The sequence below is a fragment of the Arthroderma uncinatum genome (genome assembly GCF_011692745.1).
Source record: "Arthroderma uncinatum strain CBS 119779 chromosome Unknown scaffold1, whole genome shotgun sequence".
NCBI lineage: Eukaryota > Fungi > Ascomycota > Eurotiomycetes > Onygenales > Arthrodermataceae > Arthroderma > Arthroderma uncinatum.
Window position 1 is genome coordinate 3,905,131 of NW_022983863.1, and position 24,653 is coordinate 3,929,783.

A 24,653-nucleotide genomic window follows, 5' to 3' on the forward strand; every position below is an offset into this window, starting at 1 on the left:
GACACAAAGACGTATGGCAAGAAGTCAAAAAGAAGGCCAAGGCGGTCAAGAAATAAAAGCAAATGCTTGAAGAAGTACTCTCAGGAGGCTAGGTCCGGAGCAGGCAATGGTGCCTGAAGCGGCAACTTCCGTGAAGAGCTGCCTACATGGATGGTTTTCGGGTGATCGGTGATGACCCAGTCTTGACGTGACGGGTCCCAGTTGGATACATCGCGTCGGGTGAGGGTAGTTCTCCACCTGAATCGTTGCCCTGGAGCTAATCGGATCCGATCAAACCCACGGAGAACAATCTTCGCGTCACGCTCGCCACCGAGGGAAACGTACTGTGTGGTTATGTTAGCGTGAGATGGACAGCAACGAGTTAAAATTCTAACTGGAGGGAAGGTTACATACCAGCTGTGGAACCTCTTCGCCGACTCTGTCGCCATCGTTGGTGATGACAGCTGAGACTTCATACAAATCTTCAAACAAGCCAGGATTTCCGCCAGGAGCACCGCTAGCTGGGAGCAAAGGCTGTGCGTCCCCGTTGTTGGCGTTTGGAGGCACGTAGTCCTCGATTGGAAGTCCGTAGTGGCTATCTCCAGATGCTTTCTTTGGGTCAGTCGAGGTTAGCCAGGAGTAGATATATTTCGTGACGCCATGGAATCCGTCGGGGAACAGGTAGTCTGCATAGTTTCCCGAAGAATGGCCCAGTTTTGGTGCCGGCAGCGAGGAGCCTGTTGTAGGCTTGTATGGGTTGGCGCGTAACGTCCTGACTCTCAAGCCCGAGTAGGAGAAGGTGGTATAACTCAATCCAAATCCAAACTCATAGACGGGAGTGATGTTCTCTTTATCAAAATGCCTGTACTCCATGAAGATACCTTCTGAGAAGTTGATCTGAGGTGCGTTCTTTCCATTGTTTGGTTCTTTCAAGATATGGGTGCCATAGTCTTCAGCAGTTTTACCCCAGGTGAAAGGCGATTTAGCACCTGGGTTCTCCTTGCCGTAAAGGATATCTGCCAGAGCGTTTCCACTCTCCTGGCCAGGAAGACCAGCCCATAGAATAGCAGTGATGTTTGGGTTATCGTGCCATTCTCCAGCCAAAATGGGGCCAGCGCTATGGATGACAAGAACGGTGTTGTTGCATACTGCGGTGACCTGTTTGACCATTTCCTCACCTCCCTTCCATGCCGTCAAGTTCTTTCGATCACCTTCGTTTCCATCTACCGAAATATACCCTTCACCAGATCCAGAGTTGACAAACACCAAGGCAACGTCGGCTTGGCCTGCAACCGTCTTTATGTTGTTGAAATCGCCATTCTGGAGGACAGACATGACATTTCCAACACCCTTGGATACGATTTCACGCTGAATAGCGTCATCTGGAGTCACAAGGTAAGGGAAATTTGTCGTTCCGCTACCCCATCCCATAGCAAGGGTTCCGTTGTCACAGCCACGATCAGGGCAGCTATTTGGCCCGCCCAAATTTGGACCAGCATCTTCTCCAATTATAGCTGTGAATTGTTCTGTTCCTGTCAGGGGGAGAACACCCTCGTTTTTCAGAAGAACCGTGCTATCCCTGGCAACACGGCGGGCAATCTGTGCATGATGGCCGCGCACGTTCAATCTCTGGTTGACAATACCGTAGCCTTCGTTGACTAGCGCATGCTGGTAGCCTTCAACGTTTGTTGTCCACGAGTTGAAGTTGATAGGAACTTCAGCCTGGTCACGACCAACTTTATAATACGCAGCCATAATACGGAGGGCCATGTCGTCGACTCTCCACTCCGGGATGGTTCCATTGGCAACGGCAATGGTGAGGTTAGCACCCCAGTAGGAGACCCCGGTGCCGAAGAGGGTGTCACCAGGCATGGACATATCCAACCCAGCAAAGGCAGCGCCAACACCGCTGTGCTGTGCCTGCCAGTCAGACATGATAAAGCCGCGGAAACCAAGCTCGCCCTTGAGCAGCTTGTTCTGTGTGTAACTGTTGGCACAGCCATAGCTGTTGTTAATTTGGTTGTATGAGCACATAATGGCGCCAACTCCAGCTCTAACGGCATCTGCAAAGGGCCTGTAAGACAGTTAATAGATATACCGGCTAACCACGAGAATTAGCACCTTACCAAAGGTAAAGCTCATGCATCGTCACATCGTCAACGTTAGAGCTAGAGCTCTCCGAGATGTCGAACCCATATCCTTGTGCTTCGGCAGCAATACGGAAGCGTTCCTGTTCATTTGCAATAAAATGTTTTGCGCAAGCAACAACACCAGATTTCTGCATACCCTTGATAGTCTCCGCGACGAGTTCACCAGCCAGAACAGGGTCGGGTCCTAGACCTTCCCAGTTTCGTCCTCCATCTGGCGACCTTCCCAGGGGTCCAATTGCAGGGCCCAATATCACATCTGCGCCTTTATCACGGAATTCCTCTCCCATCGCCTTTCCGCGGAGGTAGGCTAGCTCTTTGCTCCATGTAGCGGCAACGTTGATGCCGGCAGGGAATGCAGTCACGTAGTCGCCTAGTTAAAGAACAATTAGTGACTCCGAGTGCACTGAATGAGCCTGTACTTCACTTACCAAACCTCATACCGAGAGGTCCATCCTGCATACACAGAGAGCGGAACCCAAGGCGAGGAATAGCTCCAACTTGTCCAACGCAAGACTCTTGCATCCATCTACCAAATAGTTAGCATCCTTCACTCGTCTAACCTTCTTTTTTATTCCTGATATAGCATACCCGACACCGGTTGTCAGGTTGACCTTCTCGGCCAACGTAAGCTGCGAGACAAAGTGAACGGCTTTGTTATAGGCCTCCTCCCATTCTCCGTCTCCCTTGGTCCATGGCGAGGGATAGTATGGCGGCGACGACCAGTTTTCCTATTCCACGCGTACTGTTAGCACATTGACTTCTTCTTCTCTGCTTCTCTTCTCCACATACCTCTGCCGTAGCTATGCTCGAGATGGCGAGGGCCACCAACGGGCACCACCGAAGCCACATGATGAGTTCAGCTCAAGTCGTCTATACCAACTTCGCGCTGGAGTAAATAAAGCTGCAACTTGAGAAGAACAACGAAAGGAGCAGGCCGGACGACTTCATATGAAGCTGGGGCTCCTATCAACTATTTACCAGATCCCGCAAACAACAAATAAACCAGCGAGAGCAACGCCACGGGTGGGGAAGAGCGACGCCAACATGCCACTCTCCCAGCAACTATATGGACAGCCCCTGCCAGCCTGCAAGTACACAGGTACCTCGCCGTGCTATGTGGCCGCCACCAGAAGCTGAAGTCACTCTGCCCTGGAAGCCCAATCTCCGCTGATCTGCACTGTTCCACCGGGCCTGGCAACTAATCTAGCGAGAGCTTGCTTTTGCCTGCTTCCCGGGCCTATATTCACCGGCCATATTCACTGGCATCGCAGGATCGCATTGCAGGTGCGTATCCTGGGCAGCAGTTATAGGAGTCAGCTGGCCGCTATCCGACGCTCTAGGCTCCCTCTAGGCTCCAGACACCGCTGCTTCGTCCTTTCATTCCGGCGTTCCCTCTCGCGGCGAGCTATCAAGAGAGTATCTCTGCATCCTTGCCCCTGGTCCAGTTCGCAACATCTTAAAAGACAGGCCCTGGTCACGGGACTTTATACAGCTTCAGGGATCGCGATATCAAGACGCTGTCAAGCCTGTCAAACACGCTCACGCTCGATGATAGTTGGCGCCGTGTTACGGAGGACGCAGGGTTGGCATGTTCCTCTCCTCGTCTGTCAAATGTTCCAAGTCGCCGTCTGTATACCAAGGCAGCTCCGGCCTCGTGTCCAGCGCACAGATGGATGGTGACTTTCTTCTTGTTTTCTACCCCGCAAGGAAGAGCTATGCCCCTGCAACGGTAGCATTTCGGCGTCGCACCGCGTCGAGACACTTCACGATACCCGAAGCTTCGGTCTGGAGAGCAAAGGCCGATGCGGTGTCGACAGCTCTTGGGCGAGTGCAATTTCTTGGGAGATATCTCTGCCAAAAGTCTATATTTACCCTTTTACAGGCAGATCCAAGGATAAATTAACGAGACATCCAAGGATTAAGATTAACAGAGTCTGATGATATCATGGATGATACAGCTCTATACATGTTAGACTTCTTGTTCGAGCACCTCTTGGCCATCTCACTTCGACTCTGGGCCATCTCTGCCGTCAAGGAGATATCCACCCAGAGCATGTCAGGTTTGGGAGGGCCATCTCAAATATTGTGGAAGATCTAGATTGTAATATACCTAGTACTACCTGTCAGTTACGAAAAGGCCTTACTATGCCAAACAAGTTTATACTTGTATATACACGTAATTCAATATTAGAAAGACACTATATGTTAAGCCGAGCGGTGTGAATAGGTAACTAGATTGTACACCGAGCTTCTATCCAAGAACATCGAGACAGGATGCTTGTAGAGTCGTCCAGAGTACAGTCGTTGATAAGCTTCTGTTGTATAAAGCCACTGATGCACATTGATCACATTTCATAATGTTACCTAGGTTAGGAAACGATTTGGATATGTTCATTATTGTCTCATGACGTCTGTCTAGGCTACTAACTCTATCTTGTGGAAACGGCTTCAGAGTTGTATAAACTCACGTACCTAAGTAACGCACACAACTCAATATATACCAAGTGGCCAATGGATGCTATTCACATTGAATCTTATGCAGCATACTCGATGAACCCTAAGCGCAGGCCGGTGCCTTGGGTTAACCTTCACGCTGCCCGGAGTTACTGGTTAACCACGCCTCATGCGCTCTCTTCTGTCTCTCCCAGTCCTTTTTCAGCTTCTTGCTGCGGCTCTTAGTAATTTCATTGCCTGATGAATCCTTCGTTGGCAAACCGTCCTTGTCCCATGCGCTGAACTCGCTGGTACGGAACATATCGCAGGGACTAAGTTTCCCCTTTTCTGCTTTCTCAAGAAGCTTTCGTTCGTCCTCCTCTCTTCGTCGCTGTGCTTGCAGCCTTTGTTCAGCTTGCCTTTGTCGAGCTCTGATGTGGTCACCGGTGACTGGACGCACTAGAGCAGGTTCATTTTCTCGGTCCTCTAGATAAACTCCAAGGTCAAATAGATCAACATCTCGAATTCGATCACAATGTATCAACAGTTGCTTTTGATCTATCTCAGAGCCATCTACCCCTAAGGATAGTATTCTTTCTTTGAAGTCTGCGAGAACCCGTGCATACGGGCGTGCCAGGTCGGGTATAGGTTCATGATCCATCGAAGGATAAAGGATACTGTTTAGAGCTTCGGCGGAGACAGTAGATTTTGATTTGGCAAGCTGGCGAAGTGCGTCGCGGGCAGTAGAGAGGGAATTCAAGTACGGTTTTGCGTATTCTGGGACATCAATGCCAGACCACCCAATATCGGGACTATCTGGTGAAGCCGCGCCATTTAGCCCGAAAATATTGACCATGGACGTGATCCACTTTGCAGCGCTCTTAACAACAGTACCGTTCAATCCAGGACCTTCAGCGCTGTTAAAGTTCGAAACCAGCTCCGATATAGCATTCATTGCAGCAGGGGTATCGAATGAATTGCATAGAGCGTTGAAAACCTTGTCTTGAGCCATCTTGAGACACGTGGACAGGGTATCACCAGTGTTCGGATCGCCTACTTTAAGAGATAAGTCTTGCGGGGTCGTGAAATTTTTCGCCTTCAGAAAAAAGTTGTTCAGTTTCTCTTCCCAGGCGCGTGAGGCATTAATCATATCCGTAGTGATCTCAATTCCTTCTCGCCAGCCACCAAGAAGGAATACAATTCGCAAGCTTCGGGAGGTCCAGGTGCCTCTATCAAGCGCTTCCCTGATGGTAGTAAAGTTTTTGAGTGACTTGGACATCTTCGAACCCTGGATTGAGAGATGGCCCATATGGAGGAAGTAATTTACCCACTGAGTCCCATGCCAGCACGCTTCGCTCTGAGCGAGTTCGTTATCGTGATGAGGAAATGCAAGATCAATACCACCAGAATGAATATCCATTTGATCACCTAGCTTAGCAGATGCCATTGCGGAACATTCGATATGCCAGCCTGGCCGGCCACTACCCCAGGGGCTAGGCCAGCTGGGTTCTCCCGGTCGAGATGCTTTCCAAAGTGCAAAGTCATTCCTCGAACGCTTAGTCGTCACAACATTTGTCAAGGAACCTTCCCCGTCTTTTTGAAGATTCTTATTATTTCGATTCCAGGGCTCCAATTTTGCGTAATAATTCCCAGATTTTTCAAAAGCATTGATATCAAAGTAGACAGATCCATCTGGAGTAGAATAGGCAAACCCATTCTCAACAATCTTTTCCACAAAGCTGACAATCTCAGGCACATATTCAGTCACCCTTGTCAATTCATCCGGGTCAAGGACATTCAAGGATCGCATGTCTTCGATAAATCGGTTTTCGTAGTTTTTGGTTAACTTCTCGAACAGAGAATAATCATTACCGCAAATGGATGAGCCACCGACAGAATCAAGGTAGACCAGGAAGACATCTTCACAGGCTTTAGAGAAGGCCTCACTTGTGAGTTGGGATGTATTCGACGTCCGGGAAGGGTCACTACCCGCATCTGCCGATGACCCCGGCTCAGTGGCTTTGTTTATTTCTTCTAGACCTTCCGTAATAGTTTTCGCTGCTAGCGAGCCGCTCTTGATATTCATCTTGATCTTAGCTTCGTCGGAGCCAGGTTTCTTGTTTCCTTCGAGGGCACCTCCGTTGATCACAAACGCATATGTCTTCTCGGCCTCCACGTGGAAGTCTGGCGGCTGGATGTCGGAACTCAGGAGGGGTAGATGTTTCCCTACAAAAGTTGAAAATGCCAACTGTGCAGTCTGTATTACTTCGGCGTCTATAGTAGGGTGTTTAGCCATGAAATCGGCGAAAAGATGTTGCTGGCGTGCCCTAATGATTATCTAGAGCCTCGTTGGTTAGCATTTGGCCCTAGACTGGGAATGATAGGTATTTATATATGTATGTATACCTTATCATCCACATCAGTAATGTTCATGATGAATTTTACGTCGAAGTGGAAGTAATTCCTCATGATGCGGCGAAGTATGTCTGTTGTAACATAGTTTCTGGCATGTCCGAGATGAGCATCGTCGTAGACAGTTGGTCCACAAGCATACCAAGTGACTTTCTGGCCATCTGGGTCCCTTGGGATAAAAAGGGTCTTAGATCGAGTCAATGAGTTCCATAGCTTGAGAGGCGGCGGGGTACAATTCGGATGGGTTGGCGGCTCATGCCAAAGGGGCTGTTCGTCCATGGCAGACATGGTATTGCATGCAATGATATTCTATTATCAACAGTCAACAAGAAGCCTTTTTATCGTAGATTTAGTTTAGACAAAATATTTATGTTGGGAGACGGAGGCGTATTCAACATTGACTCATAGAATCCAAAACGGTACCTGGTACCTAGTAGTCTAGCCGGAGCCCTGCAAAATGTGCCAAAGGTCATGCTTTACTAAATACCTTAGTAGTTAATTTATGGCCTTTCAACAGTTATATATCATAATGTATAGCTTCGTCAGCTTTCTGCTCTTATCTCAGGTATGAACGAGGCAAAATCGTATTTGCCCCGCCAGCAACATAGCATAGTTATATGGAGACATAATGCTCAAATCTAGATAATCCATACGGCTAGTTATCTGGCCAACTGGCATCAGAAGGTCTTCTTAGTTGATAATGAGCCTATGTTTATAAAGGAACTTGTCGACTCTGAATATAAAATCGGGACCTGAGCCAGTCATCTGTTACGTAAGCTCATTACTAAATTACGTAACTCACCACATCACATGACATAGTTATTCCGACATGGTGAGTCAGCAATCATATTGTCAGGTGACATCGTCCGGCGATAACCCCATAAACCCCTAACTCGATATCCCATTAAAACGTTGCTTTTACTCCCTCCAAAGTGTCTGGTTTATGAATATACAGGTCATCCTCGAGTTCTTCAGAAAAGAACTTCTATCACAATGGTGGGCACACGGAAACACCCTGAGGATTTCCCCCCTCCCGCTCTTTCTAGTTCCGCCTCACCCAAGGGCACAAACGCGCAACCTCAGTCGGCTACGCGCAGGCAACTAAGCCAATGGGCTCACTCCCCATCGCGCCTTGTGCTGGCATGGCTGATTATATCAGTTCCGGTGGTCATATGGGATACAGGATATGTGCTTTTGCGACCGCATAGTATGCCTGGTGGGGCATATCACTTCTTCTGGTCTCCCTACGCGCTCTATGGGACAATTGATTACATCTACGGCTGGCCTGCATTCAACTCTCGAAACGGATTCACTTCCGCACAAGCTACACTGAATGTTATTGAGACGGCCTTGTATGCCTATTATCTTTTCATTGTCTGGGCCCAAGCCAAGCCGGTCAGTGTTGTCCGTAAATCCGGCAAGTCGTCCAAAGAGGCAGTTGGATGGTCTATCATGCAGAAAACATCTGTGACAGGGACTCCAGGTGCTCAGGCATTACTGGCCGTGTTTAGCGCCAGTCTTATGACCTTGAGTAAGACGGTACTTTATGGTAAGTGCTCCGAAACACAGCTTTATGTCTGGCACCGTCTTTCTATACTTGCAACTATAAACCTCAGCGACCCCAAGGGAATTCCATGCATTTCTGGCTCTATACATGAACTGCCTCTGACTATAGAACAATCAAGGGCTCAACGAGGTATATTCGGGATATGATAATGTGGGGCACAATGATCTCTTCACTTTGATATTTCTATGGATCCTACCAAAGTAAGTGACCTCCTCTTAACTATTGTACAAGAACATTGTCTAAGCATGTATTCTCGCTGGCTTGAAACTGTGTAACATCGCTTACAAGTATATTGTTATTTAGTGGGCTATGGATTGTGTTTCCATCCATTGCAACCTTTTATCACGGGAAGGAAATTATAGGCTCCCTGGAAACTGCTAGTGTCGAAGCTAAGCCAAAGTCGAAGTCATCCTAAGAGTAGTACACTCTATGGGACACCATTGGAAGAAAGCTCTCTGGGTCTGTTAAGAATTGGGTATTTATCGCTTCCTTCACTCTGTGACACACCAAGATACCAAACTTTTGTGATCGGATGCATGACCTTTAGATTACTTTCCGCCATTTACGACGTGGGATGTTTACCCGCATCCGAAGGGTCGTACGCAAGGGGCCACAAGAACGTTTTATCCAACAGTATGACAACAGTTGTGAAGATTTCTCCAAATTTAACAGCCCTCCTCTCAATTTTCCTCTTCGCCTTCCTTTAACGGTGATGACATGATTTTACCTTTTTATTTTTACTTTTTATATATGGCAAATGTGGTGGGATTGTGTATCCTGCTTATGTGATTACAAGATAAAGGTTAGGCTGTGTTATAGGGCTTTGCATCCTAGTCGTCTCCTAGGATATAGCATGCCAGAAGTTGCACCATTCACCAAATTACATTGGAGGTTCTCATTATATGATCTACCCGTATATGTGCCTCAACTCTCCACGTTTCGAGTACCGCGGGTTGGTTTTAAACCAAGCTAACGTTGGTTACTGGCTGTGTTTATCGACGGGATTTGGCCACCGGTATTGAGTAGCCTGCGGTCATCATCACAAGCTCGAAAACGAGGAAACGGGGTTTGGCCCTCGCCTTACTATGTGTCAATAGTACCACATACAATGTACGTACTTAGCGCATCGCCGAGAAGGGACCCAAAGAGCTGAATATTTCGAGAAACAAAGGGGCGATGTTATTCGTGGGTTGCTACCGGGACTAGTACCCCCGGCCCGGACAACAGCCAGCCTGTTGGGTCAAGGGGCGCAATCGAAATCGCGGATTGTCTCTTTGACACCGGCACCAACGATGATACACGCAATCATCCAACCCGACGGGCCTGGAGAGCCATTCTTCAGTAGCCGACTTGAACTTTATTTTCTTGAATTCCCGACAATCACTAAATGGGGCTTAGAAGAAGCCTGTCTGGACTTTAATACATTAGGTACATGAGTACCGACGTGGACATGTTAAAAGCCATCTCCAACGCACCTCTGGGTCCCAAAATACGTCTCACCATCCACGTTTTTATGAGGTGTGCAACGCTCCACCATTATAGGAAGGTATCAAGACGCATCCGGGCTGGCAAAGATTAGGCCAATTTCTGGGTGGTAACCCTGTGTTACTCCTTAAAAGCCCGTCGGTTCGTTTAGGTCATCTGCACCTCGCCATTTTGACAAGCTGGCGATCAATAATTAGCTCCTATACGCCCCGCGAATTTTGCTTTTGAGCTGACCTGACAGACTAGGACCGGGATGACTGTCACGTATCATGCATTACCGCGCGTGCATAGGGGATGGAGAGCCAAAAAAAAAAGGGTCCGTGAACTCGAGGGCACAAACGGTGTGATAGGACCATCTATTATACTCCGGATACAGATTATCTTCGCTGTCATATAACGCCTTAGCTAAACTTTCTGCTCTAACAAAAAGGATTCTCGGGTTACCCGGACGGAACAACGCCCAATCCTCTCTGTCCCCCCATTTATCCCAGATCCCACTCTTACGGCTCTTATTATTCAGTCCCAATTGGTCCCAGGCACTCGGGACGGAAAAAGCAAACACGATTTACGGAGCACAAGGGTCAGAGAAACCTCATCCTAGGGGATCCCTTCGCAGACTTGTCCCCTGTTTGCACCTGCTAAGGTAACCAGGTATCGTTCCTGTCCTTTTTCTTTGTTTGAAAATGGAACCACCCTGCCTATCATGATCCAGGGATGCCGCCCATGCTCATTCCTTCATGCTATCATCGTTACTCTTGCCACATGATCCCCCGGCGATGTCTCGGCTTCCCTGCATAATACCGCCCGTTCTGTTGGTGGTATCTACGTTTCCCTTTAGTTTTATCCAACCGGAGTGTTCTTCAGATCTCCTATTCAGTTATTTGCTCGTACCCTGACAAGTTCAGCGCCCCCAAACTGCTACCCTTCCCAAGTATCGAAGTACAGGTGAATACCTTACAGATATTATGTAACATCTCCTGCATGTCCCTATCACATCGAGAAGAAGACCACGGAACCCACTGGTAAAGAGGCGGCGTACAGGTACTAAACCGTTATTAGGACTCTGAACCTGCAAGGAGAACTCCGCCATTTCCACCATATTTTATATGGCCATAGTAGTTGTACTATGGCCCGTTGAGCGGTGAACCTCCACCCGCCTGCAATATATACAAGCATTATAGGCACAAACCCAATTTCAAAGCCGCACAGGTTGATGGATACACTATTTGTAACCGCATAAAAAACAAGATCAAGATAAGCAGTGAAGAATCTGCCGTCCCCTTCATTATTAACCGTTTGCTACTTCATTCTATTACTAGCACACCTCGACGCCAACAAAAAGGAGCCTGTGTTGCGAGCCTTGAAAAACAAAGCTGACTCCTTGTAGGACCAACTTCTACGCAGTCTGTCTTATTATGCGTAGCTCCTCTCTCTCTCTCTCTCGCTCTCTATAGCTAGTCAAGCTGTACTTCATCGAAATGCGTGCGACGGATCCTACCAGCATGTAAGGTACCGCCCGTCTGGATGATTCTGACAGGGTAACTAATAGCCAGTGATAGGAAACCATGTATCAAGGGTCAGCCCCTCAGCTTGGCCCGCCATACCTGCATGACATTAACCCAAAAAGGGGGGCGTATATGAAAGGAAAAAGGAAATATAAATTGCCTTCCAGCTGGCCCGGTGCATCCATGGGCAATTAGCGCAGAGGGTCAAGATCCTGTGGCTAGGGTTCAAATCTGTTTGGGACTCACCCTGCCATGTCATTGGCGATGCATTGGCGAGGGAGTAAGGGTTTTTACTCCTGACGCCTTGTTTATTCTCTCCTTTTCATTCACACTCCTGGTAATTATGGTTTTGAGTCAGAGTCTGGTCAGCTACCGTAGAGTATGCATTGCGCTAGGGGTCAGATCAGGGTTCTCATACGCCGCCTTTGTCATCTCATTATCCGACTATATATTCAAGGGACCAATAGATAGCAAATCCTGATGCATTTCAGAGACTAGGGAGTGTGGTATCTAGGTTGCAGCCGATGTGCCCTCGCCCCAGTCCGTAGTCCAGTAGTGACTGCTCTTCCATCCCCAGAAGAAGGGATCTTAGGTCCGCTTACGCACTAGCAGACTGGTTGGGCCTTTGTTCTAATTTAGATTGCCCTCCCACGCAGTGCAAAATGGTATCGAGCGGCAAAGGAGACAAAAATGGAAACGCTATTCCAACAGACGGAGTCGACCTGGCGGTGGGAAATCTACCAACGATGCCTATTCCCGCTGCATGGCGTCGGCTATCATGGATCCCGCCTGTTAGCGGAGTCATGGGCAGACTGCAAGTCATGTCAATCCCCAGCCACCGTACAAACACAGCATGAAAATCCCGGTCTCCTTTTCCTTGGACAAATGGTCTAACCTGAAGAGAAACGTATAGGGTCGGGAGCATTGTGGTTACCCACTCAATAATCCATTCAGCCAGTGATAGAAACAAGAGTATGCGCCGCTAAGAAAAGTACGTTTAGAATGCAAAGATAATACAAACAAAAGTGAGTCTTTGGTAATGGAAAATCCGCCCACGAAGAAAGGAGAGGGAGAAAAAGAAAATCATAGGAATGAGATAACCTGTTTGTTCAGACGCCCGGAAAATTACTCATCTTGAAAGAACTGTATAATTATGCCTTCCCCCTGCCACCCACCCACCCACCCATCCTCGATGCAAGCCGTGCCGAGACATTAGAAAATCGTGAACTAGTTAGTTTAATTAACCCAAAAGCGGGCATCATTATAGCGGCCATTTTCCGTCATGGGTTGAAAGCCCCTCCCATCTAATGAATAGCCGTCATCGGACCCGTCGCCGCCAGTGGAGGTGGACGGTGAATACACGTCTCCGTCTGTTAATTCCACGGGAGAGCTCGTCATCGTATCAGGTGGGAAGTAAGGGGAAGGGTAGTTGTGTATTGTGGTGGGAGACATCCGCGGCCCAAGAACTTCTTCGATGCGGTCGGGTATCTTAGCAGCAAGAAATGCTCGCGCTTCTGAATGTTGCTCGGTTCGAGCTAGGTCGGATATCATCTGGCTAACGCCGGATAATTTCTGGCAGAATTGCTTCAACCCAAACTCAGGGCATAGCCAAATCTGCTGAGCGCTCTCAAATGTAGTTTTTGGCATGTCCATGTCGAACGAATAAGCTGAATCAACAAGCAGTATCTCGTCCGTCTGTAGCGCATTTCTAAACACATTCCAGTAGGAGCCATAGCGAACGTAGGTCCCACATACGGCAATGAGTTCGTCAAAGCTAAACATGGCGGTGATGCGAGGGAAATCCCTCTGTAATCGTGTGGCCATGAGATTTAGGGAGGTATCTAGGGGAGAGGTAGAGAGTGCAACTGAAGGATCTTGCATGTATCTTTGGCTTTGCGCGAATGCTTCCAGGTACATTAGCCGCTGGCCAAGTGGGGTTGCCGAAAGGTCAGGGACGGGACAAGTGGACGACCGAAACATAGTAACGAAGGGATTAGAGATCATCGGGACAGGAGAACATGTTAAACTAAGCCAGTCGGTATTCCGGAGGTAGTCAAATAACCCTGCCCAAGGCGACTGGTAGTGTGTCTGTTGATGTACTGTGCCGACCGTAGGAATCTGAGGGCGCACTGCCAACGTTCGTGAGAGTTCTGGGTGGCAGCCAAAGAACCTATTTTGAGGGTAGGCTTCCATAAGGCGGTTGACTGGCCGTGAGGCCTCCATATCTTTTTGAGATGACCTTCGTGCCATTAAATTTTCAGAGCATTCATAGCCGTAGTTCTCGCAACGATCACACTTCGTCCCTGGCCATTGCCTGTTCTCGGGTGAGCACTAGACCTCGTTAGAAACTCTCAAGCATAAGGGGGAGTTTAAATGTGTTAGCTGTATTCCTAACCTTTTTGTGGTCCCTACGACAACGCTGGCACTTGGGGACGCCCTCTGAAGGCATCTGTTAGAAGTGGTGGGAAAATCCGTCTCTCCTGGAAGAGCACAAGGTAAGAGAAGCACAAAGTGGTAGATGTAATGAAGGATGGCGAAAGATTTCTGGTTCACTGATGTTGCGTTGGGTAAGAGAGGCTTAGAAAAAAGCTGTTTACTATGGGGTTGACTGAAGAAGGTCGAAGGTAGGTGAAGATGGGTGACTTGAAGGATCAAGGATGTACTTCATAGGGAGTACTTATATCGGTTATCGGTATTTATGCTGCCCCAGACTTTTGCTTTTTTTTTCCTTTGATACAGAAACAAAATGATCCGTGCGCAGTACGGCGGTGATACTTTGATTCGAATATTCGAACTTTCATTCCATTTCCTGTGGGGAATCGGGATATATGCAGACAGAATATAGAAATTGAAAGTATAAAAAGAAACAAAAGCCTGAGACTCCAGGAAGCAGGGCTGTGTCGAGCAGTTTGTCACCATGCCGTGGCGTTACAAAGACAGGGTGGTGTGGATACCTCGAAGATGTAGGTAAACACTAGGCGGTCAATGTACCCTCGACGCCTAAGAGAGTACATTTCAAAGTCACCCACTCACCAACTTATTGTCTTTCCAACATTCTCGGGAGCCAATAACCATGATGTGGCTATTGGCGCGTTTGCAAGAGCGAATATGCGTCATGTAGGGTTCAGTTAACCACATCGACAAAATTCGTGGATGGGATTTTCGGAGACTTTCTTCCTGCCCAGAATCCCATACCTACCGGAGGGTTGGATAACTGGGCTATAGCAGCCTCAAATTATAGAAGAGTTCTTATATTTAAAGAAACACAACCTTCTCTTTGGGGATGAAGTTAGCCCTGGACGTAGGAAGAGAACAAGGGTCCATATAGGCATGACATGCCGCAGCACATCGTCGAATAAAATTCGGTGAAACTTTCAAGAAAGTAAGCCACAACTTGCAGTTTTCGAGTTTGCAAACGGCGTAGCTGCAGGAATTAGTCACTGTCGTTCAAAGAGCCTTCAAGCAAATACGGCAAATGGTAGTAATTTTCTGTCATTTCCGCCAAGTCCATCATCATCTGCCCTTGTAGCACCATGGGGGCTTGTGACGTTGCGTTATTTGAGCTAAGCGTTAAGCTCCATATCTTAGCTGCGAAACATAACGCAGGTCCTGGGATTCCCCCGTAGCATCGAGATAGGTCCGTTGGTAGTCACCATGTGGTTTGAGTGGGTGCTAGCAAGCGGCAATTCAATAATTAGCCTGTCAATAAAGGGGTACCGTGATGATACCTTAAAAACGCATCTTAACATAAACAAAAAATAGGGGGGAGAGGGGAAGAGGGAGAATGCCGACTCGTAGAGGGAGAATATTTGGCGCAGTACGTCCTTCCACCTATGGAATATGGCTGAAGCTCCTACCCTAGAGTGCAACGAGCCCCAAGGTGACATTGTCCCGGCTTTTGAAGTTTCACAGGCTAGATTCGAGAATAGTTTATATGTAAACGGCATTTCGAGAAAAACGCTAGCTGCAAGGGGCGGAGAGGTGTTGTACTTGTGCGTCCGACGCTAAAAGCGAGGCGATAAGAGTCGGGTAAGCCAAGGCAGGGTGTGCAGGTTCAGGTACCCTCGACCTAAAGCCAACTTGGCTTCCTGACGGCCCTTTGATGTATCGGTGTATATTGCGAGCCCCAGAGCCTGTCGGGGGGGCGAGGACTGCATTCCCACCCCCAAAATGGCGGGTTTGCTGGCCGGATTCATCTCCGTGGTACATAGTTACCTTCCAACAACTAACGCTGTATCTAATGTCAAGATGCATGAAGATCCCGTTGCTTGAATAACTCTCCCTCGTATAGGCAAGGTTCACGGATCACCATGTAAGCACCCCGAATATCGGCCCATAGAGCATTGTCCGGAAGGTCGAGTGCTCCGTATATTCAGCGCGAATGGTCTCTCCGGCCGTGCCAGCTCCCTCGTACACCAGACTCGCTTCTCTTGCCAGTTGGAATGAAGAAAACAAGATCAAACAAGTTCGACCTCGAGATAAGCTATTTTACCTCGGAGTTTAAGCTTGTCACGTGCCGGCGCAATCGCGACGTCATAAACATCCAACTTTGAACATCGACATAAAAGAATGCCAACAACCGCTGCGCAGGATCTTAAAAAATCTGTGTCACGGCGGTATATGGTTATACAGGCTTTAGATATGCTGCAGCACTTTTCCTGCGCCTTCACTACATATCCGCACACCTGAATTGGACTTCCCTATTCGCTTCGCAAACATGGCTTCCGGAAATGTGGCAGCATCAGAATCGTCCAAGCCGAAACAGCCAACTGCCCACAGTCATTCACAGCCGCCCGCCGTCTTCCTTGCCATCTACCCCATAACTCTGATCCTAGGCTCACTGTACGCGCGGATATCACCAACCGCAAACCCTCCGAGCTCGTCAGCAATACATTCGCAGTCCTTGGAGCCAGTCAATTATTTTGCCAGGAAGGGAAACGTCTTCAACGTATACTTTGTCAAGATCGGATGGCTTTGGACGAGCCTGGCATTCCTATCACTTCTTTTGACACAGCAAGCATTTATTAGTAAAAGGATCTCCGCAGACTGTTGCCTGAGACGCGTCGGACAAGCTCTTGTTCGTTATTCGATAGTTACTTTTTCCTGGATATTGACGACACAATGGTGCTTTGGGCCCCCTATCATTGATCGCGGCTTTCTTGCTACGGGCGGTAGATGCGAAATAATCCGACAAAAGGAACTGTTTGACGATCCTTCAAGTTCCGAGTTAAACCCGGGCTTGGTACTGACATCAGTGTTGTGCAAAGCTTCAGGAGGTACCTGGCAAGGTGGCCACGACGTTAGCGGGCATGCATTCATGCTTGTTTTAGCGAGTGCGTTTTTGGTTTTCGAGATGTTGGGTTCGAGGTCCACAACTGCTCCTAGCAGCATCGATGGTAAAAATAGCGGAGAGAAAAACCAAAAGGCCATGGACAGCCAGGCGGCCAAAAATGGGCCAGATGATATACAGCACTATCTTGCGAAGCTCTCGCGGAATTTCGTTTGGACGGTAGTGGGTCTATCTTGGTGGATGTTACTCATGACAGGGATTTGGTTTCATACATGGCTTGAAAAGGTCAGTCCATCGGCTGCTTTCATCTACCAGCTGTTTCCTCCCGTTCTCCTAATTTTCCTTCATTCACTAACCATGTATATTTATAAAAGATGTCGGGCCTCGTCCTCGCGCTCGCTACTGTGTATCTTGTACATATACTTCCCCGTTCCTTACCGGCATGGTGGGGGTTTATTGGCATACCCGGGATATAAATTTAGAACAATGAAAATAGAAGCATGTGTTCATAATAATAATAATGGCCTAACTAATACATTCTCCTATCTTTATTTCCAGTCGATAGTTGACGGATAAGGTAACTTGTAACTAGTTCAGCTCATGAAAAGCCTAACCTCTAGTCTCTGCATCTCTTGAATCGTTGTTGAAAACTGAGTACAAGACGCAGATAACAATAGCAGCCTTCGGCCTTGTACTTCGACACGTACAAATAAGCGCCCTTTTTCGTTTTTGGCTAGTCCTCTTCTCTAATAGGCTCGGGGCCAAAATAATTTACCGTGAAAGCTATTAAAATATATCGTCAGTAGACCATTTGTGTTGCGAATATACTTGCACTCCGGTTTCGCTTACCTCCTGGGAATAATGCAGCTGAGTGCATGACTCTCGTGATCGCCCGCAGATCGGCTGGCGTTCGTGAAGGGTCTTCCTCTTCACCGTCTTCGTACTGATCAATGATTTGATCCGTGAATACTCTCAGGCAATTGTACTGTCCTCGTTTTGGGGCTGGGATGAGAGCCAAACAAGCAACCCCAATGCAGGTTCCCAAGTCCCTATATGGCACGCGATCAAACGAGCTATCGTGGAGGTAGTTGTCAATAAATAGGTTTCCTGCATCACGATGGTAAAAAAAATAAGAGTCAGCAATGAGGGACGCCATTAAATTATTGGCCATTCTCATCGTGTAAGGCAAGTAGTTCGAACTTACTAATTTCCTCGAAACATCGAGACACAACTCTAGTAGCCCAGTCTTCTTTAGGATATAGCCACTGGGTTGTGATAAGAGCCATCCCCAGGTCAAGTGTATCTGATGAGGGTTTATAATGTAAATCAGGGCCCAATACTCTTTTGTAGTTCAAAATCTCTTCGTCTAACACGTAACCGTCGTCGAACTTCCTAGCAGACGCCTGCACAAGAGAATATGTGACATATCCATCGAGGGGGTCTAAGTTTCCTTCACTAGAGACAAGAGGATGTGATAGATCCGTTGACATCTTCCATACCATATGAGGCTGACTGGTATCCAGCCCAAGGAAGAAGTGTGGGTGAATGGCTTTACCCAGAGAACATGCCTGTCTGTTGTAAGTTGGATCATTCGTTGCCATGGATAGCCGGTTAAGGGCGAGCATCCATTGAGTGAGATAATGGTGATACTGGCCGTCGCCATGCGGGCCGTCCTCTTGAACTTTCCCGATTCTTAAGCCTCCTGCTAGTGGCTCTTGATCAGTCGCGCGTGGGAGGCGAGAGGTCCCATCTCGAGTTCGCCCGAGAACATCATGAACAGTTTGAACAAGGCGTTTTGCAAATATGAGGTATTTCTCTGGGTCTATGCCCTCAGTGGCTAACTTGGTGTGCTCCCTGTACAAGGTTAGAAAATTCATGACCCCAAAGGCATCAGTCCATAGATATCGGCCTCGATGGCCCCCGGCAACTGGAGGAGGTGTCCAAGTCGATGGATCTAAGACTTCTGCGAACTTGCCATATACTTCCTCCATAGACTTTTCGAATCGTTCGAAAATAGAGGGAGATGGGCTGAAGCCAGCGGGTTGCAGATCGATGATTGGATAGGGAGTAGCCATTGTTGCTAGTTGATAGCAATGCTAGTGTCCTTGGGATAGCCAAATTTAACGTGTTCACCTGCTGTGTTTTGTGTTCACGATGGAGATGGTTTATCCCGTGTTTACATCTCCCGACTCCTTTATGAGTCTGTATAAACATGTTAGTAGTTCTTCCCCTTTCCAATGTTGATCTATGTTGAGGAAGTAATGAAAGGTCGAGTGTCTTGGCAAGTATGAAGTCATCCGGTGACGTCACAAACAAAAGTTGTTATATAGATAGAGATAGCAACCATTGTGCTTTCCTCTTCTCGTCAATGTTCTGATCTTGATGTAGAATACTATAGCGAATAGTACTTCATACAGCTCAGCATTAACTTGCAGCGAAACCACACCTGGCCTAGCCAGAATTTCGGCAAAACACCATGACGACAAAGCTCGTTGATCTAATCAAATCAAACGCAAAGGCTCTCCCAGCCCTTTCAAACGAATCTTTCGGGTCTCACTTTGATCATCTCGGGAGATACAAAGTTGTTTTACTTGGCGATGGAAGCCACGGGACATCGGAGTTTTACCGAGCCCGCGCGGAGATAACCAAACATCTCATCCAGCATCACGGATTTGATACCGTAGCCGTCGAGGCAGACTGGCCCGATTCTGAAGCGGTAGACAGATACGTGAGGCAACGACCAGGCGCTAAAGCAAAAATTGAACGCCCAGAGGAGCCCGCCTTTCAAAGGTTTCCAACATGGATGTGGCAAAATTCGGAGGTGCAAGAAATGGTGCATTGGATGAGAGACCATAACCGCAATCTCCCACCACCCAAGAGAGTTGGTTTCTATGGGCTGGATCTGTACAGTATGGGACGATCCATAGAATCCATCATCAAATACCTAGACACAGTCGACCCGAAAATGGCAAACCTCGCTCGCCAACGGTATGGGTGCTTGCAGCCATGGGTTGAGGATCCTACGGAATACGGATTAGCCAATTATCTCGATAGCGGAATGAGTACTTGTGAAGCACAAGTACTTGAGATGCTCCGTGACCTCCTCCAGAAGCGCCTGGAGTACACATCAGCACACCGCGATGGAGACGAGTTTCACAGTGCGGAACAGAATGCGCACCTAGTGGCAGATGCGGAGGCTTACTACCGAGCGATGTATTCTAGCGCAGTCGATTCTTGGTCTCTTAGAGACTCCCACATGTTCGAGACTCTACAACGCCTTCTCGCCTCCAAGAGATCAGAATCTAAGGTTGTTGTCTGGGCGCACAATAGCCACATAGGTGATGCCAGATACACTAGCATGGGCCGACGTAGGGGAGAGCTCAACATCGGCCAGCTATGTCGGGAGCACTTTGGCAGAGATAATGTTGCATTAATCGGATGCGGCACACACACCGGGACAGTGGCAGCTGCGCACGAATGGGGCAATGATGTGGAAATTATGGATGTAGTCCCATCAAGAAGTGATTCCTGGGAACACTTAGCACACCAATCGGGGAGGGATACATTCTACCTTGAACTCAGGAAGAAGCTCGCCAGCCCTGAATTGCTACAAGCCATAGCCAAAGTATCTCCAAAATTAGAGCGGTTTATTGGGGTAATCTATCGCCCCCAAACGGAACGCATGTCGCACTACTCGTCTGCTGACCTCGCGGATCAGTTTGATGGCTATCTCTGGTTTGAGCGAACAGAGGCCGTCAAACCTTTGGTGATGCATCAGCCACACGACCACATTGGAGCTGATGAGACTTACCCGTTCGGATTGTGAATAAAATATTATCATGGTATATCATATTTTACTTTGTATAAATGCAAATGCCTGCGCATATCACCACCGGCTGTCCCATCTAGTGTGCAATGAATACTGCATATAAGAAACGAGGAAACGGCGCTTAGCATATTGGATGTTACCAAGCTACCTTCGGGGTATGCTTGTGGGGGTAGCATCTAGGGGCTGACACCGTGTTCGACGAACAATGCACGCGTGCTTGGTGAAATGCTCTGCAGGAGCTGTGCGCGTGCTATAATGACTATAATTAGAGTCTGTAAGATCCCCTACCCCAAGTTACACCCATATGAGTTACGCATAAGGGAGGTGAACAGTGGGAGGCAACAAAGGCTGTGGGCGGATCACTGAGTCAACCTCGCTGCAACTATCCGTGCCAGCAATGGGTTATCGGACAAGTATGCATTGTCACTCCATGTTCCAAAATAGCGGTAACCAGTTAAAGTCAAGGCAAATACATAGTTGTTGTTGGGTATGTTGGACAGGCAGAGCTCATATGTGTCACAAGTTGGGGCAGAAATATGTGCGAATGTCCCGCCACCTCAAACCAGAGACAGGTTCGAGGAAGGGCGGCTGCAGGAGGGCCCCCATTTGTCGTGGCCCATAGCTGGGCATGTAATTAGTAGTTTTGCAGGGAAATTTATCATCTAATGATTGATTCAGTAAAGTGTGGGATGCAGCAACAAGTCCATACGAGACCTTCTCATCGACTTACTCTTAAGCCCCAGGAGTAATAGGAACATCGTCTCCTCTTCGTATATCTCTGTCCGCGCAGATGAACACCGAGACTGATAACGTAGCTGGGATCTTATATCAAACGAGTTCCTTCAAGGAGTATAACGTGGATGGATGTCAACTTTCCCTGGACGTCCAGTTGATGACTAATGGCACGTGACTGTTTGCACTGTTTGACCCAAAAATGACATCAGCTTATATAAGCAACGGGTTTGTTTACTTTCTGCCGAATCCGTTTATCCACAACAGAACGTCCCAAGCGGAGCACGACAGACCAACCCATGTTCATCGAGCGAGACGACATCGAACAACCATTTATCCTCGGATCCCCGACTGGAGAATATTAGGCGACACTCTCCTAATTTTTTACATTGTCATAATCTTGAATCCCCTTGTGAATCGAGAAGAAGGTGCTACCATTGTTTGCCATGGCAACCCGCAGGTCTGCCCGGCTGCGAGGCCAGACGCCAGCAACTGAGGTGAGAACAGCATAACAAACCTCTATAAGCACGTCTTGTTGATGCGTAGTGCTTCGCTAACATTGATCTGATAGCCTCTTAACACGAATATCACACGCTCTCCGTCCAAGCGCTCATTGGAGAAATGTGAAGAAGACCCCTCGATCGAGACCAAGAAACTCCTTGATTCGGTCCCCTCTACGCCCAAAACAAACCCCTCCAAAGCCATAACTACTCCTGTGCTGGCATCCAAGACCAAAAATAAAGCAAACCCAAAAACCCCTGAGAACCACAGCGCTGTCAAACCTAGCATTGGAGAAATGCATCCCAGTAAGGTTCAGCAAAGCACAACAAAGCAACCAGATTCTGGGCTACAGTTGGGATTCCGACCTATCCAGGATAACTCCAAAGGCTCGGCACAGCTTGTCCCTTCTGTAATCAACACACCGTCAAAACGCAGGGTTTCCAACGGAGACGAACTCGGCAAAATGGGCTTCGACTTCAAATTTTCCTGTGGGGAATCCCAACTCAGCCAAGAGGCGAAGAAAATTATGGAAGGACTCCGAGAGGAAGCAGCAAGAATTAAATCTAAGATGGTGATTGAACAAAATGCACAAAAGCGTAAAGATGAGGAGGCTGAAGCCCAGCCCACAATTCGAAAGATCGCGAAACCAAAAGGAATTGCAAGCCGTTATAGTGCTGCCCACATGGCTCAATTTCGAAAGATGGACTCCATTGCAGGACACCCTTCGTCCTTCAGAGCTCGAATTGAAACCGGCGGAACATCACCGACTAAATCCCTGAAACGCAAAAGCTCAAAGGCCCAACTTGGCGAATTGGAGAAAGAAGCCCCGACAAAAACTGGTATTACACCAGCTTCTAGAGCTATGTCGACCAGCCATATCGCACAACGACGCGAAACTCAAGGAAGCGGTAACACTTCCACCAGGTTACCCCTATCGGGCGGTGCACAGACTCAGAACAGGACTCCTCCAAGTTCTTCTATCAGCTTTGATAAAGCTAAATTTACTACTCCACAAAAGCCTACCATTCCTCGCTCTACAAGCGTGAGGCATCCCCATACCGTGAAGGCTCCCTCGATACCACGCACGCCATCCTGCAAAAGCTTGTTCGCGCCCAAGACCCCTCAAACGGATCTTAAATACAAATCAAAAATGCCCACACTCAAGTCTATTCTTCGTCGACCACAGCCCCTTTTCTCAAATGACCCTGAGAAGATTGCTGCTGGTACTCACCAGCCCTTACCGCGACCAGATTTCGACAACAAGTTACTGGGGCTATCAGATAACCTTAAACCCTCTATGTCGGTTACATCAACTAGGAAGACTGTAGACTTCTCAGCCAGCACAAGGCTTCGTGATGCTTGCAATGATGCATCCCCATCTGCGGTTGCTTCCAGATCCCAGCCCAGTGGCCCCCGGGAGGTTATTTACCCAACTCTTCCGCCCACTACCCCACCGCATGAACGGAGAGTTCCTGGTTTTACTTTCAAAATACATTCACCCACGGTTCGGGAGGTTACTTCTCCTCATGCATCTAGCAATTTACCAGCGTGCCCAGAACGTTCTCCCATTCCCCACGGAATTATGAACAAAAAGCGACGTCGCGATGACGTTGATGAGGAACCTCAGACACCCCGGAATGACCGCTTCATCAAACGCCTTAAACAAAACCCAACCACGCCTCCAGCAATGCAAACCCCTAGTCCCGTCAAGAGGCGCCTACCCGCTAGTGTTACCCCGAGACGTGGCACTCCTAGCAACAAAATGCAGCGGGGCAAGGGCCTCACCCTTAGCCGGCTGAATTTCCTTGCAACTCCCAAACTCCGCCGCTAAGTTAACAAAGGGCTATGTGCAGCTTGTTCCCAGACTCTTTCCTGTTAGTGCGGGTTATCTTCGATTTCTCTCCGGCTTCACTCGACTTTGGAACACGGAGTTTTTCATCTTCAATCTGACAGTTTGGCGCACCATGGTTGCAACATTGGCCAAAATACCATTATTTTAATGTCCCTTTTTCAGCTCAGAGTTCAAAGGCGAATTGGCAAGGTGTTGGAGTTTTTATGGTCCCATGTTTGTGGTTTATTTTGGGTTTGTTTCTCGGGTAATGGTAGAGGATGGGGTGGCAATAGGATGGGTGTATCTTACTCTGTATTCTGTCTTGAGTCAAATTTGAGTCATCTGCTGACAAAAAATACAGCTTGACTAGCATAGGAGCAAAAATCCAAATAAAAGAAGAGTAGTTCCTGGTTTAACATGTTGATATTCTCTGCGCTCATGTCTATTATGTTTAGAATCGTTTCAGTAACATAGAAAACAGAAAGGGATATAAACCCCTGATTACCCGTGTCCAGCATAACATCATACTTATACAAGGAGTCTTGTGATAGAAAACAGCAAGGAAGAGGATTGGGGAGGGGGGCGGGGAGGGCTCGTTATTACAAAAATGGAAATATCCTACTAACACCTTTTTTTCTTGCCCTTGTTCTTCACCAGACGCCGCAGAGTGACAGTAGACGAGATATCAGGGACATTAAAATGTGTGGCAGCATGACCAAATTCCCAGAGAGAGAAAAGGAGGTGATAAGGAGAAGCTGATTTAAGGCATACTAAGAAAAAAAAAAAAACAGGGGGAAAAAAGAGGCAAGGATACAAAAAATACAGAAGTCGAATGGGGAAGAAGGAAATGTGTTCAAGTAAAAAAGGGAAGTCATGGGTCTCAGGTCATCGTAACGTTCGCATCGATAGTTCAAAGCCGCATATTCGCTTGGAAATATT

The 24,653-nt window shown here is 47.9% G+C and overlaps 7 protein-coding genes across 7 annotated transcripts; 3 read left to right on the top strand and 4 right to left on the bottom strand.

The window, feature by feature from the left end:
• Positions 1–80: 80 nt before the first annotated feature.
• Positions 81–2,978, bottom strand: GIQ15_01190 (beta-glucosidase 1; the record flags this gene model as incomplete). Its single annotated transcript, XM_033548607.1, has 6 exons — positions 81–323; positions 394–2,053; positions 2,106–2,499; positions 2,558–2,655; positions 2,718–2,857; positions 2,919–2,978. The coding sequence occupies 6 exons, from the start codon at positions 2,976–2,978 to the stop codon at positions 81–83; spliced, it is 2,595 nt and encodes an 864-aa protein (XP_033409558.1).
• A 1,732-nt stretch (positions 2,979–4,710) lies between these two features.
• On the bottom strand, positions 4,711–7,262 carry GIQ15_01191 (cysteinyl-tRNA synthetase; the record flags this gene model as incomplete). Its single annotated transcript, XM_033548608.1, has 2 exons — positions 4,711–6,900; positions 6,969–7,262. 2 exons carry the CDS (start codon positions 7,260–7,262, stop codon positions 4,711–4,713), a joined length of 2,484 nt encoding a protein of 827 aa, XP_033409559.1.
• A 705-nt stretch (positions 7,263–7,967) lies between these two features.
• Positions 7,968–8,643, top strand: GIQ15_01192 (uncharacterized protein; the record flags this gene model as incomplete). The annotated part of the gene is made up of 2 exons (XM_033548609.1): positions 7,968–8,523; positions 8,591–8,643. The coding sequence occupies 2 exons, from the start codon at positions 7,968–7,970 to the stop codon at positions 8,641–8,643; spliced, it is 609 nt and encodes a 202-aa protein (XP_033409560.1).
• A 4,124-nt stretch (positions 8,644–12,767) lies between these two features.
• On the bottom strand, positions 12,768–13,754 carry GIQ15_01193 (uncharacterized protein; the record flags this gene model as incomplete). The annotated part of the gene is made up of 1 exon (XM_033548610.1): positions 12,768–13,754. The coding sequence occupies one exon, from the start codon at positions 13,752–13,754 to the stop codon at positions 12,768–12,770; it is 987 nt and encodes a 328-aa protein (XP_033409561.1).
• A 4,227-nt stretch (positions 13,755–17,981) lies between these two features.
• GIQ15_01194 (uncharacterized protein) lies at positions 17,982–18,896 on the bottom strand (the record flags this gene model as incomplete). Its single annotated transcript, XM_033548611.1, has 1 exon — positions 17,982–18,896. One exon carries the CDS (start codon positions 18,894–18,896, stop codon positions 17,982–17,984), a length of 915 nt encoding a protein of 304 aa, XP_033409562.1.
• Positions 18,897–19,297: 401 nt separating this feature from the next.
• On the top strand, positions 19,298–20,647 carry GIQ15_01195 (protein-L-isoaspartate(D-aspartate) O-methyltransferase; the record flags this gene model as incomplete). The annotated part of the gene is made up of 1 exon (XM_033548612.1): positions 19,298–20,647. One exon carries the CDS (start codon positions 19,298–19,300, stop codon positions 20,645–20,647), a length of 1,350 nt encoding a protein of 449 aa, XP_033409563.1.
• A 1,181-nt stretch (positions 20,648–21,828) lies between these two features.
• Positions 21,829–23,714, top strand: GIQ15_01196 (uncharacterized protein; the record flags this gene model as incomplete). Its single annotated transcript, XM_033548613.1, has 2 exons — positions 21,829–21,879; positions 21,954–23,714. 2 exons carry the CDS (start codon positions 21,829–21,831, stop codon positions 23,712–23,714), a joined length of 1,812 nt encoding a protein of 603 aa, XP_033409564.1.
• Between the last annotated feature and the right edge of the window lie 939 nt (positions 23,715–24,653).